Source organism: Thunnus maccoyii, chromosome 16 (genome assembly GCF_910596095.1).
Source record: "Thunnus maccoyii chromosome 16, fThuMac1.1, whole genome shotgun sequence".
Classification (NCBI taxonomy): domain Eukaryota; kingdom Metazoa; phylum Chordata; class Actinopteri; order Scombriformes; family Scombridae; genus Thunnus; species Thunnus maccoyii.
In genome coordinates this window covers 25,922,467-25,937,150 of record NC_056548.1, presented here as the reverse complement: position 1 = coordinate 25,937,150, position 14,684 = coordinate 25,922,467, and the positions used below count along the sequence as shown (strand labels likewise).

The window sequence follows — 14,684 nt, the reverse complement described above, 5'->3', positions numbered from 1 at the left end:
CTCGACTATTGTGAAAGCTTCTCGCTAATCGTGAAGATCTCCCCCAATCATTTAGGCTGCTTGATGTAATGATCCCTTACTTTTATGCATGGGCGGACTCCCCCCCCCCCCCCCCCCCCCTCCCCCCTCTCTTTCTCCCTCCCTCCCTCCCTACCTGCCTGCCTCTCTCCCTCCCACCTTTCTTTCTCTGCCATCCCCATCTCAAAGCCAGGCTTTAATTTTGATCAGCGATGAAATGATTGCTCTCCTCTTTCGATTTTTCTTTTTCTCCCCCTCCCTTCCCCCAGCAGTTGTCATAGAAACAGAGACGTGTGTGTGTGTGTGTGTGTGTGTGTATGTGTGTTTGTGACTGTGAGCGTCTGTGTTCCAGTCGATCCCCTCAGCAGAGAGATTTATCACCCAGACTAAGCCACGAGGTTGTGTGTGTGTGTGTGTGTGTGTGTGTGAGTGAGTGATGGCCAAACGTGTTCTTGTCTGTCTACTTTTGTAGCTTCCCCCCCTCACACACCTATGTCTTCTTCTGTATTTACACACATAGTATTTGCCAGAGTGTGTTTTCCTATTTTTATGTTTTTATCTGTGTGCGCCTAACAGTGTGTGTAATTGGTCCCTTGTCCCCTCATCAACCCCCCCATCACACACACTCACACACACACACACACACACTCAGACTAGCTGGCTGGATGACATTAGATTGAGTGTGTTCGGTGGCTTAGGCCAGCCACAACTATAATCCCCCCACACTCATACAAACACAAACACACTCACACACATACAAAAAAATTCCCAGGTCTCTCCACTATTAGCCAGGGCCGAGGGAGTGTATGCGTGAGTGTGTGTGTGTGTGTATGTCTCCGTATGTGTGTGTGTGTGTGTGGAGGGGATTGCTCAGAGACACCAGAGAGGGAAACAGCGAAACTAACCCAATTTCCTGCTCCATTTCCCTTTCACGCGGCAGGCGCGTCCCATTCCACGGCGGCCCGGGTTGAACACCAGCCATCCTACAGCCCCGGGGTCACGCCTTTTACCTCAGAGTCACACACAGGAGGGGGGGGAGGGAGCACTGTAAATAAATCGTGTGCCTCAGCTCAAAATTACACATGAAATTGCTATTTCGAGTGAAATTGAAGTTCACCAAAAGTTCCAAGTCAAGTGAAATTCGAGAGCTGCCGGTGGAGTCGGACTTGTTTCAAATATTCAGATGGATGTATTGATTCTTATGTGTGACCTTCACTCCTTAAAATCATGTTCCTTAAATAAATAAATGTTTAATCAAACCTGTGTCAATGCAACTTAAAATACCTTGTCAAGGAGTGGAAAACATGGACAAAACCCTTTATTACAGGCAAACAAATCATCTGTGTACTGTATCATCATATCCCTCAACTTTAATCAGAGCAAAGATGCATTTGTAAACCTCGCTCGAGTTCGCTACCATTCAGCAACACACACGGGAACACTTTTTAACAAAATAAGACTCTGCAGCAGCGCTAGTAGGCTCTGTGAGGCTCTGCGTGACAGATGTCCAGACATTTCTCCCCACTAATGTCACAAATGTCATATTCATGGTGGTGCTTGAGGAAAAGCGAAGGGATCATTAAGGTCATTAGGATTCATCCTTCGGGGACCATGAATGTCTGGACAAAATTTCATGGTAATTCATTCATAGCTGTTGGAATGTTTCAGTTTGGACCAAAGTGGTGGATGGAGCGACTGCTAGTGTGGCTTAAATGAACCCCGGCTGAGAAAACAGACTCTGGAGAGGGACTCTGGAACACTACAAATCTGAGAACTTCGCAGATAGCATGCTAAAATGTTTGGGTTTTAATACTTTGTTTTTTTTGAGCTGTTACCAGAGCTATTGCACCACTGTCCTCAAACGTTTTGCCACTGTGCATGGCAGAGCAGGACAAACATCTGTATCAACACCATCCTTAAAGAATTCAAGTGATTCATATTCAACACATGCGGTAGAAATGAGTATATCATACACAACTGGAACACGACTCATGTTTGGAATTCTTGACATATCCAAATAACATGTTAAGCAAAAGCCTCAGAGTGTGTGCATATATATGCTAATATGTGCAGATCAGTTATGAATGTATGTACACTCATTTGTACAGAACACATCATTTGGAAGGTGCATGTGTGCTCACTCTATGCTCCATGAAAAATTTGTGTTTTTAGCTCTTACTTGTTATTTGACATTTTCTGTCAAGCTCCGTATGCTAACACTGACGCTACGGTCCAGTGGCAGTGACAGCATGTACAAGCACGCACGCGCACACACACACACACACAGAGTCACACACACAGTCTCTGAGCTGTCTTGACCTAATTGAAGCCCAGCGGTCTGCCCCAGGTCATTCTCTTATACCTCCCTTATTTTAATGAGATTTTTAATTAGCATGTTAATTGCCTAACGTGATCAGCAGGGTGACTAGCTAGCTGGCTAGCTGCTGTTGGCATCCATCTGGGCCATAACACTGAGGCTTTCCGCTCCGCTGAACAAAACCGAACCAAGCTGAGCTTTGCTAGGCTAGCCTGGAGAGGAAATGGTGTTGAAGAAAACAAGTGTAGATTTTCTACACATCTCATGTTGCATTTATGGCGGAGGCAGAGCTGTGGAGCCAATTAATTACCAGTTTATTCAAATGGGTTCCCATTCTGCGACCCCCAGTTGATTTGCTGCTTTCTTCTTTTATTTAGAGAACAGTATCAGGAGGCTACAAAGACAATAAGCTAAAATTAGCAACTGAAGCGTTATATGGCTTGTAATATTACAGATTCACATATGAAAGGGCTGTTGATACAGCAAATATGTATTTTCATAAACCATGTTGTGAAAGCTATTTACAGTCCCAAATGTAATATAAACATCATAACTTAAAGCTGCTCTAATCAATATTCATATATAAACAATGATGACCCCCCAACTCAGCAGTTCCTTTTAGCTCTGTGGAGTGTTTGAGCCTCTTTTAGCTCATTATTTTGGTTTTTTTGACCCACATCTTCTCTGTTTTGGTTGATTCTCACGGCTCTCATCAGGTGTTGTTTCCAGCCACAGCAGGCAGCTCTTCAAACCCACCTAGTGCTTCTTACTCAGCACCACACAGACTAACAAAGGTAGTTATAGAGAATATTGGTTGTCAGGTGGACACAAAACAACTTTAAATGAATGCCATATCTGTGAATGAGCATCTATTTACTAACACATACAGAGATAATATGTCGGCTTTGTGTTTTCATCTTGTTACACTGGCCTAAATGATCTGAAAATCTATTTATTCAAGCTTAGTTTGTGGATAAATTTTGCTGTTGAAACCATGGCGATATGTAAAGAAAAGTCTGGGTGTGAAGGTCAGTGGAGCAAGCAAATAAAAGAGAAGCGATAGTATCTTAGTATATTTAAGGAGAGAAGCTGAGGTGAGCCAAGGAAAATATATAGGAGATAAAAAGAGGTGGAGGTGGAGGAGGTGGCTAGAAAAGATGGAAAAGAGACACAATGCGCAGAGTGTCTCTCTTCCTCTGTCATGTCATTCTGTTAGCTTCACTCTAGCAGGAACTCAAGGCTGTCTGGTTATGAGGCTTGCCTTTATAATTTACCACCGCCGGTGTGGGCTTCTTTATTGAGCCTGGCCTTCTCTGAGACACACAGACACAGAGGAGGCTTTGATTTAGCTTGGGAATGTTCTCGCTTGTGTGGACCCTGTGAATCATTCTCTCTTTCTCATATCTGCTTTTGTTGTTCTGTCATATCCACTTCTCTGTCTCTCCTTCTCTTCCATACCTCTCTCTCTCTCTCTCTCTTTTATCATTTCTCTCTGCGGCTGTTCCTTCTCATTCTTATCCCTCCATCCTAATTCTTTTCTCTCTGCCTCTTCTCTCATCTGTCTTTCCTTCCGTGCCTCCTGTGTCTTCTTCCTCCTTTCTAATCACCTCTCTTTTTTTCTCCTCCATCCTTCTCTCTCTCTCTCCTCTTCAGTCAAATTTACTGTATAGAGAACGCTCATGGCCAGCTGGTGCGTGACCTGGACTTCAACCCCAACCGGCAGTACTACCTGGCCAGCTGCGGAGACGACTGCAAGGTCAAGTTCTGGGATGTCCGTAACGTCCAGGAACCTGTCAAGACCCTGGAGGAGCACTCGCACTGGTGAGTGGATTGGTGGTGGTGGTGAGTGGATTGGTGGTGGTGGTGGTGGTGGTGGTGGGGGGTCCTGAGAGGTTCAGGCAGGGGTGTGTGAAAGGGTACTGTCCTTGAACCACAGGAAATGGGTTCAAGTTCCCTTTCAGCAAGTATCCATCCCTCTCAAGTGTCCCTGAGTGTCACACAATTAGTCTTTGACCAGTACAGGTCTTTGAAGGCCAGTTGCAGTGAGCAGTCAGTCCAATAGCTGGTATTATGTGCTAATGTACAATATAATATGGATATGTTGCAATGAAATGGCATTTTGAGAGGATCTTGCTTCCTACATTTAATGCATTTTTCCCTGTCTGACATAATGTAAGGAAGGGTCATTCAAAAGATGATAGATCAATCTAAAGAGTAAACCCAATGAGATATCTCTCATAGAGAAGGTTGATTTGGCAGAAAGGCAGGATTGTTCAAAAATATTTGATGACCTTAGTGGTAGAACTGTGTGTGCAGCATGAGATCACCTTTGAAACAGCACTGTTTTACAGATTTCCAGGAAGTTTAATCCTCATTTGAGTGGGCTGGTTCATTCAAGTTTTGAAAACGCATATATATTCTCACTTACCTCATGCGGTGTCTTGCCGTGCAGATATTTTTTTGTTCTATTTTCCCACGTTTTGAAACATCCATTTCTGCCATCAACCTAATACAATGGTGATGGAATTTCATTTGACCTTTTTTTTTTTTTTTTTTTAATTCTACAATGACCCCATGATGAGGGATATGGACATACTTACATTTGAAGGAACATTAAGAAGATAGCAATAATTGTTGCCCAGTAATTGAAATCAAATTCTTGGTAATTACAATACAATGAAAGAGACGGCTTTCAATAAGGGACAAGGACGAGATGTAATTTTAAGGAATTTAACTTGAACTTTTTTTGTGGAAACTGTAAACTAAAACCATATCAGACACAAATTATCATTCAAAGCAGAATATTTTTAAATATCTTCAAACATGTCTGGAGGGAATCTGTAACCATAGAAATCCATTTAGACTGATATTTACCACTGTCATATAGTTTTTATAGCGTTAAGTAACACATTACATGATTATGTTTTTGGGGGCACCACCATCACTGCCATTCTAATGAAATGTTATGGCCAAATACTCATAGTTAGAGATGATTTCATTCTATTCACCTGCTTTGTGTGGAGGCAGAAATCTCAGAGACTTGTATCCCAAAATCTGAGCAAATAAAACTACCTACATGAGAAAATATGCTGAAAATATGCAGCAACTATTAAAACTACAGACATGAGAGAGGAAGAGGTTAAAGTCTTATATGATGATGATGATGATGATGAAGTGGAGATACTGGATGTTAGGGATTTGATATAAATATATCAGGAAGTCAATATTTTGTTTTTGTTTGTTTGTTTCAAGAGACACTCCAGGATTGTGCTGTAGTGCCAAATAGTGCTCCAAATCCCAAAGTTCCTCGCTGATGTTCTCAAACTTTGTGCACTTGTTGTGAGAGCATAACATTTTATCTTTAAATGTTGTTATTGAAAAGGCTATTCACAATAAATATTGCAAAACCAGGTGAAAATGCCATTCATCATGTCATTAAATTGAACATTTTAATGTGGGGAAAAGGATTTCCTGTGCATATCTTAATTGTATCTGCATAATAGGCAAAAAAAACCCCTCTTACACAGCATTAGAGCATAATTCAGGTAGACTTTATTCAGGAAAATGCACTAACAATAATGATAAACATGATGGTAACTCCTCGGCTCCACTGTTGATTGGTTTCTGGTTTTATTAATGACTTTATCTCCTAACTAATGAAATGCCCTAACTACTCCTGGTGCAATAAAAGGTAGTAATACACTAATTACAAATTAAACAGGCTGCTACTCGTTTTGTCAGTGAGGATTTAACCACTGTGGCTCCAACACACTCCAGTCCTGCTCCAGGTTCTGTTCTGCTCTGTGAAGCTTCAGGCACTGCTAAGAGCTGAACACAGTGTACTGCAGAAGCTGTGTGTGTGTGTGTGTGTGTGTGTGTGTGTGTGTGTGTAGGTGTGTGTGTGCGTGTGTGTGTGTGCATGGGAGACGCACTCTCCTGTGTGAGCTGAATAGATGATCAGTGTGTCTGCGAGCCAAACTGGGCTACTGCTGCAGCACACCAATCCTCACCTGATAAAGGCAGACACACACAAAGGCGCATACACAGGCATGTGCAACACACGTGTGCCTTTGTGCATGTGCACAAAACACACACACACACACAATACACACACTCACAGGCGTTATCTCCAAAAGAAAGATAGACTTGGCAAACATATCCATAACTGTAGATAGCTGCAGATGGGATCTCTTCTGATAGGAGATAGGTGTGTGTGTGTATATGTGTGTGTGCACGTGTGTGTCATGCGTGTGTGTGTGCTCATGTGCCACCATCTAGTCTGTGTTTTTGCAAGGGCTTTCTTTTTATCTCTATGTGACTACACGTAATTGTGTGTTCAAGCGTCTCTATAATGCATATGCATATGTCTCTGTGTACACTTAGTGTGACGCGTGTGTGTGTGTGAGTGTGTGTGTGTGTGTGTGTGTGTGTGTGTGTGTGTGTGTGTCGTGCATGCTCATTTTTTCGGAGCGCAGCCAGGATATGGCCTCAGGGCTGCTGGGGGTATTAGGGACTATTTTTTAGTAGGGAAGCAGATTAGGGGAGCGCGGGGAATGGCGTGGCCGAGGCTGATTTTCTGTCAACAGCCTCGGTTATCCCTCAATCCCTCCCTGTGAGGGAACTGGGACCGCACTCTGAGCTGTGCCCCAGGCTCAGAGAGAGAGAGAGAGAGAGAGAGAGGGATAGACGCACATAGACAAACAAAAAGAGAGGGAGAAATAGGATGAAAAAGAGCAAGAGAGGGAGATGGTGTTGACAATCGGAGTAATAGAATGAGAGGGACGAGAACTGATGGAGGAAAGGTGCGAAAGAATTGGATTTGTAAGAGATAGAAAAGAAGTGAAACGAAGCAACGAATAAAACCAGGATCAGGGAATTTATGATAATGATCATCAACTCATGTGAACTAAGCCCAAATATAGACTGCAAGGTACCAAATCCCCATTATTGGCATCTGAATACACACCCAGATAGGCATATTTTGCTGTGAATCCCACTGTGAGAACGCAGCATTTTCTGCATGATTTGTGTGGGCACGAGTGTGTGAAAGAGAGATAGAGACAGGCAGTTTCTCTCCACGCCTCTGTGTGTGTGTGTGTGTGTGTGTGTGTGTGTGTGTGTGTGTGTGTGTTTTAGACACCCACTGTAGTACTGTAGTATCACTGTACTCAGTGCTTGGTTACTGCTGGTTGGAGCTTTGTTGAGAACAGTGAGGTTACATACATGGCTCCACACTCTTCCATACATCCATGAATGAATGTAACATGTACTTCCAACACATTGCTGCTTTGTTAAGTTCTGATTTCCAGTCTGGTAATGCATGTGTTTCGTCTCAGGGTTTGGAGCGTCCGCTACAACCACAGCCACGACCAGCTGGTGTTGACAGCCAGCAGTGACAGCCGCCTCATCCTCTCCAATATGGTGTCCATCTCCTCGGAGCCCTTTGGACACTTGGTGGACGACGAGGAGCTGAGCGAGGGCGAGGACAACCACCAGGACGACAAGTAAGAGCAACTCGGGCTAGTTAGAGAAAGAAATACACGTCAGTAGCAGTTGCTTTATCTCAGGATAGTTTGGTTTAAGCCAGAAAGAAAAGAAAAACTAGAGTTTAATACAACTTGGGTTTTATTTTTGTTGCTTCATTTGTTCCGTTGGTTGTGGCCATAACTACATAAATAAAATTTTAATAATTTTAAGTTTTCATTTAGGTAAAATGAGGAACATTTGAATTTACTGCGGTTAGAGAATTTTATTGTAATGAGAGATTTCTTGTCACTCGTAAATCCTCTCCTATACTGCAGTGCAAACAGCTCAAATAATGTCCCATAACATTTCACCTGAAGAAAGAATGATTGTTATTAGCACACTTTTTATTTTTAGAGTTATTTGTAATAAAGAGAAGAGGCCTTTTAACAGAAGACATGACTGGAGAATCACAGGTATAAATAATAGAATTATTTATTGGTGCTGGTATTGTTTACACTGGCTCTCTGTCACACTGTTCTGTCTACTGGGACACTTGAATAGAACAGAGCCATCATTAATGTTATTAGTGTGCTTTCCCTATTATGACAAGTCATAATAATGTCTGCCTATATTAACTATATTAAACTAAAGGCCCCAAGATTCCACCCAACATTTGTTGGACAAAAACAAACAACATGCTGACTATTTGCTGTTCCTAAAAGCAGCAATTTCTCTTCTTGAGGAAGCTGCTGCTGGAAATTCATGACATCGTTAAAATGAAAAGGGTTCATCCCCTTGGAAGCATGAATCTGCTGAGTCTGATTCAACTTTATGTGATATATTTAACGCTACAAGCAATTATTATTTTCATTACCAATTAATCTGTCAATGTTTTCTATTTCAATTAAGTGTTTAATACCAAAACACAGTGATAAATAGACAGTTTCCTGGAGCCCAAGATGATGCCTTCAAATGTCTTGTTTTGACCGACCAAAGGTCGTAAACCCAAATCATATAAAACTGAGAAAAACAGCAAATTATCACACATGAAACACTGGAAACCACAGATACTTGGCATTTTTCTTTGAAAAGTGACTTAAATAATGAAACAGTTATCAAAACTGTTTATTTTCTGTTGAGTGAAATTTTTACATGATGGCCTGGTGCTGGTACTGGAGTAAAGTTCAGAGTAAATGTCCTGGCAGTCAACCAAAATTCATGCAACAGTGTAAAGACAGAGAGTTATCTGCAGCATCCTTCTTCACTGTGACCCTTCAGAAGCTCACAGATGTCTTTGTTATTTTTTGGGGGGGGGCGCTTTGCTTCAAGAGAGTTGTCCATTTTCACAAATACTGACTAGACCAGAGGCAAATCATTTGGAATTGAGTGGTAAATCATCAGCTCCACTGCCAGTTATTGATGTTTACAACCATGTATAAACCATCCCTCACTGCCTCCTGCTATTAAACATTAACAGGGACCAGCTTTCATTCTTTCATTCATGTCTGAGATTCGCTGCATTGAACATCTCCCATACCTCCTGATCTACCAGTGACCTTAATCATTTTCAAAGTGTTAGGAAATGATTAATAATTGGGATGTGGAATCATAACACAGTTTTAAACCACAGACAGTCAGCTTTCATCACATCATATCTGATGTTGTTTTTTTTTTTTTTTTTAATAAACCTTTCTGGAGTGCCACAAGGATCCTAATGAAACCAACCATGAGATAGTAAAGCGTGCACAAACACACACTGTATATGATGAACTGTTGGTTTGATATTAGTCCTCCTGAGATTAAAGCTGACTGCCTGAACCTTCACTTTGATATTCTTTGACACTCAGAATGATAAAAGTGGAAGAGGTAAAACATTAAAAATATGTTACTGTCAAAACACTTCAGGAGTTTTCTCCCGTATAGCGTTTAGAGTTGATTTTCAAATTGCAGGGATATCATCTGTAATGGTTACCATTCAGTGCTTTCCAAATCTGCCACTGTCCTCTATCCATTATGCTCCTATTTCCCCTCTTGTCCATAACTACCTGCTCTTAGACTCAATGATGGACTCTCATCCACAATTATCAACTCTTCTTCCTAATCACCAGCACTCAGCTTTAGTTTTAACCCTTCCACTATAGTTATTGACCCCTCTTGTGCGTACAGTACGTGTCCACTCCACACCGCCTGGACACTACATGCAGAGACCCTCCACCGCTTAGACTGTTTTCTAACTTCATATGCTTGCTTTTTTTTTTAAAATGACAATGATTGTTTTTGAGATATCACAGCAGTGGAGGCTTTTTTTTTTTGTTCTGGAGAGGAATATTTTTTTGTGTTGTTTTGTTTTTTTCATATGTTTGGCCTTTTTTTCAACTCCTAGTTCCAACATCTCCTATTGTAAATGTGTTCAATAAGGTTGAGATCTGGCAAATGTGACGGCAGTAGCGTATGATTCATGTCGTTTTCATAGTCATCCTACCGTTCAGTCAAGCCCTTTGCCCTGTATGGAAGCATCTGGATTCGTTATAGTTCTCCACTTTTACTTTTCTTCACATTTATTCAGGGTTTTTTTGCCTTTGTCACCTGTGTGTAGGTATCGAAATTATACATGTCTTTATTCATTATTCATTCAGCCTTCACTTCAGGGCTGCCTCAGCATACACAGTGTTCAGTGACATGAAGGATCTACTATTCTACTGATATAAATTTATCTCAATTAAATTCACATTTTTCCATTTTAAGTTTTAAGATATAATCTCTACCAATCATTAAATATTCCATCCAGACATGTTTATGACAAATAAAAACACTGCACCACTGCTTTGGATATTTTTTTTTTCTGACATGGTTTTTCCATAAAAAACAGTTCAGTTACCTGGTTTCTTAATATGACATTTCCTTCTTCTGTGTCACTGAAAAATCCTGAATATAGAAAAATACAAATATTGTTCATTTTAAAAGTTTTCCTGCTGGACACCAGATGTCTCCTACTTCACTGTGTGTGAACACTATTCTCAGTGTTTGTGCACCGGAGGCTTCAAGATTTAATGTGAGCACGGAGAAACTTTCTCTCTTCAGCAGATGAATGTGAACAACAAGCTCTGCAAACACATCATTCTGCATGTATACTACTGTGTATAAATTATACAGTATACACCTGTATATCAAATGTCAAATAATACACTGCTCTGCAATAAACCTCACCACTGTGAAGATTATATACAGTAAGAGGAAGGTTACCCCCAAAAAAATCTTTCCTTATAAACCATCATCAGGAGTGTTTTGATTATACAGTGTGTGTTCATTATATCAGTGGATCTCCTGGTTTATGAAGGTTATAATGTTTTATGTAAGTGTTAATTCAACCTTCTGGTCATTTTTGGAGGTTTTTGAATTGACTTGTGTTATACTGAGGAGTGTTTCTAATATTTTGTCCACCTCATTTATATCATTGAAGGTATCAGTATAGCACACTATAATTCAACACCCTTCAAAAATGACTATAAAGTTGAATTAACACCAAAAACAGAACATTATAATCTTCATAAGCCCTCATTGATGTAAATGTGGTGGACAAAATATTAGAAACACCCTCAGTATAACACAATACAATTCAGCACAAACTACAACCTCCAAAACCAGCACAAAGCTGGATCACTGCCTCTATAAAACACAAAGCTGAACTTTGAAAATTCATCAAGGTAGCATTTATGAGACTGTATGAATTGTAGCTAGATGTATCTAATGAACCGAGAGTATATTTTCAATGAAAGGCTGCTGAAAACGTTTCCCCTAATTGTGGTGTGTGATACAGTCTCTTAGCAGTTAAACTGTCCAATGACCTGATCCCTAAAGAGCTTGTAATCCTTCAGGCTAACCAAAGCAGAGTCCGGCACGTTTTAGCATCTGTCAAGTGCTCTCACACACACCCTCTTGTTCTTTTCTTCCCCAATGAATCTATACGAGCAGAGCACTTAGAGTGTTTTTATTTTAGGCTGCAGCCAAGGGGGAGCAGTTACTGTCTGTGTGAAACAGTTAATGTGTAAAATAAATCCAAATATGTATGTCAGGGTTTCCCCTCAGGAGTACTTACTGCAGTGGGTTTGGGAGGAATTTGGGGTGGCAATAATGCTAGATCATAATTCTAAAAATTTTATTTGAGATTGTCACATTGTTGTAGCAGTGGGAGAAATGTTTCAGCACTGTGGAGGCTGCTGTTTGTGTATGAATGCAGAGAAAAATACTGAATAAACAAAATGTGTGTGTGTGTGTGCGTTGTCCACAACACCAGTGAGATAAACCATTAGAGGTGTTGTGTTTGTGTGTGTGAGGGCATGTGGAGAGAAATCAAAAGAATCAAGAATTTTTTTTTTTTTTTTTTTTTTTTTACATGTTTTTCACATTACTCAACTCGCACTTGAAACACAACACACGGAAACCAAAGTGCTTCACAACAACAAAACAAAACAACAACAAAAGGAGAGGACAAGGAAAATACGAATAAAAAGAAAATCAAATGTGTTTGCACACAGAGGCAACAAACTCATACACAGTCTGTATGAGTCTGTTGCCTAGGTGTAAGAAATAATAATTAGTACATTTATTTTATTTTATTTAATTACAAAAATGTAATTCTCTTATTTTTAGTCTATTCTAGCATTTTATTTACACTACTATTATAATTAGCTTAAAAGTGATGCAGTAATTATGCGATTAGAAATGCAACAATTAGTGGCTGGATCAATTAGTCAATCGACAGAAAATTAATTTGGAAGAATTTTCATAATTTATTATTCGTTTAAGTAATTTTTCATGCAAAAATGGCAAAAATTCATTGGTTCCAGCTTGTCAAATATGAATGAATGAAGTTCTTCTATGATAATAAAGTGAATCTATTTGGACTGTTGGTCAATCAAAACAATACAACTGAAGACGTCATGTGGGACCTGATGAACTTATGAACTTTATGACGATTTACTGATATTTAGTCATAGATAAAGAGATCAATCAATCAATCAATAATGAAAATAACGATGAGTTGCAGCCCTAGATATGAAACAAAAGTACATGAAATCATATATGTTGCAAGTTAGTTGAAGTGTAATTTTTTTTAAATTTAGCAGACCATTTTTGTTAACATAATGCTTGACGTTACTGGACAGCAACACCAAAACTACATGGAGGTTATCCTTGTCCTGCTGTATGCAGGTGTCTCTGCCTTAATGAGCCAACAGCAGACACCTGATGCTCTTGAAACTTGAAATAGTATTCATGAGATGAGCAGCAAAGCCTCTGATATTAATACATTTTAGAGGGAATGAGTTGTTTGTGGGTCTGTTACATTATAATTGTTACATTGTTAATATCACAAGTATACCATAATTAAACTTTAATTTTAATTTTTATTTATTTAAAAGTTAAAATAGGTTTCTTTTGAATAAATAAAGCCAAAATATTTTTATTATGACAAGACACCAATCGTCCACTTCCTACTTCCTGTTGTACTGATGGTCCGGTTGGACTTTCCAGCTGACTTTGAAAAAATCCAACATATCCTTGATCTGATTATTTATTTATGGCACATTGGCTGTATAGTGAAAACAATAAGACAGCAGCTACTGTGCCATTCCTTGTGTGTTATCTAACATCTCCAGATCATCCATCCATTGGTTGTCATGAGATACCTGATTGATCTGCAGAATGATTGAATTATATAAATCCACATCGTGCATTGGATTGTTCACATTTTTATCTCTGTGACCAGACCACATGTTGACGCACCGCATAGATTTTGTGTCTGTGATGTATTCAGCTCACCTCGGTGCTGTTTTGTGTGTGTGTGTGTGTGTGTCTCTGTGTGTGTGTGTGTGTGTGTGTGTGTGTGTGTGTGTGTGTGTGTGTGTGTGTTATCCAGGGGTAAGGAGCCCCTAAAAGACAGTGTGGTGTCCACCTACGAGGAGCATGAAGACAGCGTGTACGCGGCAGAGTGGTCGTCGGCCGACCCGTGGCTCTTCGCCTCGCTCAGCTACGACGGCCGCCTCGTCATCAACAGGGTCCCCCGCGCCCTCAAATACCGCATCCTGCTCTGAGAGGGTGGGGAGGGACAGGTCAGATCTGAGTGTGTGTGTGTGTGTGAGAGAGAGAGAATTTCACAACAAACATGTACACATTCTTTGCTACTACAGTACTACAACCATTAGACATTCCATTATACTCTGGTAAGTCCAATGTACAAGACAAACTACATGTGATGCTCGCAAAAGGCAAAGAATGTCTGTGTGTGTGTGTAATGTAAATATAGTACATATGTTTCACTGATCACTGTAAACAAAACATCTGTGCTGCTTATGGAAATTAAAGTAAAAAGATGATACCTGGATGAGCGTTGGACATGTGTGTGTGCTTCTAATTCTCTGCGGGTTTGAAACAACGAGTGACCTCTTTGACATCACACATACTCAGACAAGAAAGACAAGAAAATGTTGGAAAATTGAAAAAAAAAAAAAAAAAAAAAAAAAAAAAACCCATATCACAATTTCCCAGAGCTCAAGGTTCTGTCATCCAGTTGGTTTGGTCCAAAAAGCAAACAAACATTCTTCCAATGATAAAAGCAGCATAGAGGCTGCAACCAGTGAATCTTAAGTATCTTTGCTTGATAGTTTACTAGAATTATTAATCAGTCATCAATTTTTTTCTGCTGATCAACTGATTGATTAATCAACAAATTGTGTGAAGTGCTGCTCTTCAATACAGTCTTACCTAGCAAAGCTAACTAAGCTAGCTTTTAAACCAAGAAACAATGCAAATACATCTCATCACATCTGAGCCACTGGCAGAAAACCCCTGCTGTTACATCACTGGTTGGGGTGTTCAGAGCGGG

At 40.1% G+C, this 14,684-nt stretch overlaps 1 protein-coding gene across 1 annotated transcript in view; it reads left to right on the top strand.

Moving 5' to 3' along the window:
* eipr1 (EARP complex and GARP complex interacting protein 1) overlaps positions 1-14,183 on the top strand; it is a 57,423-nt gene extending 43,240 nt beyond the window's left edge. The window contains exons 7-9 of the mRNA XM_042389440.1: positions 3,989-4,156; positions 7,672-7,839; positions 13,719-14,183. Coding sequence (XP_042245374.1) covers positions 3,989-4,156; positions 7,672-7,839; positions 13,719-13,893 — 511 coding nt within the window. The 3' untranslated portion in view covers positions 13,894-14,183. The remainder of the gene's footprint in view (positions 1-3,988; positions 4,157-7,671; positions 7,840-13,718) is intronic.
* Positions 14,184-14,684: the final 501 nt, after the last annotated feature.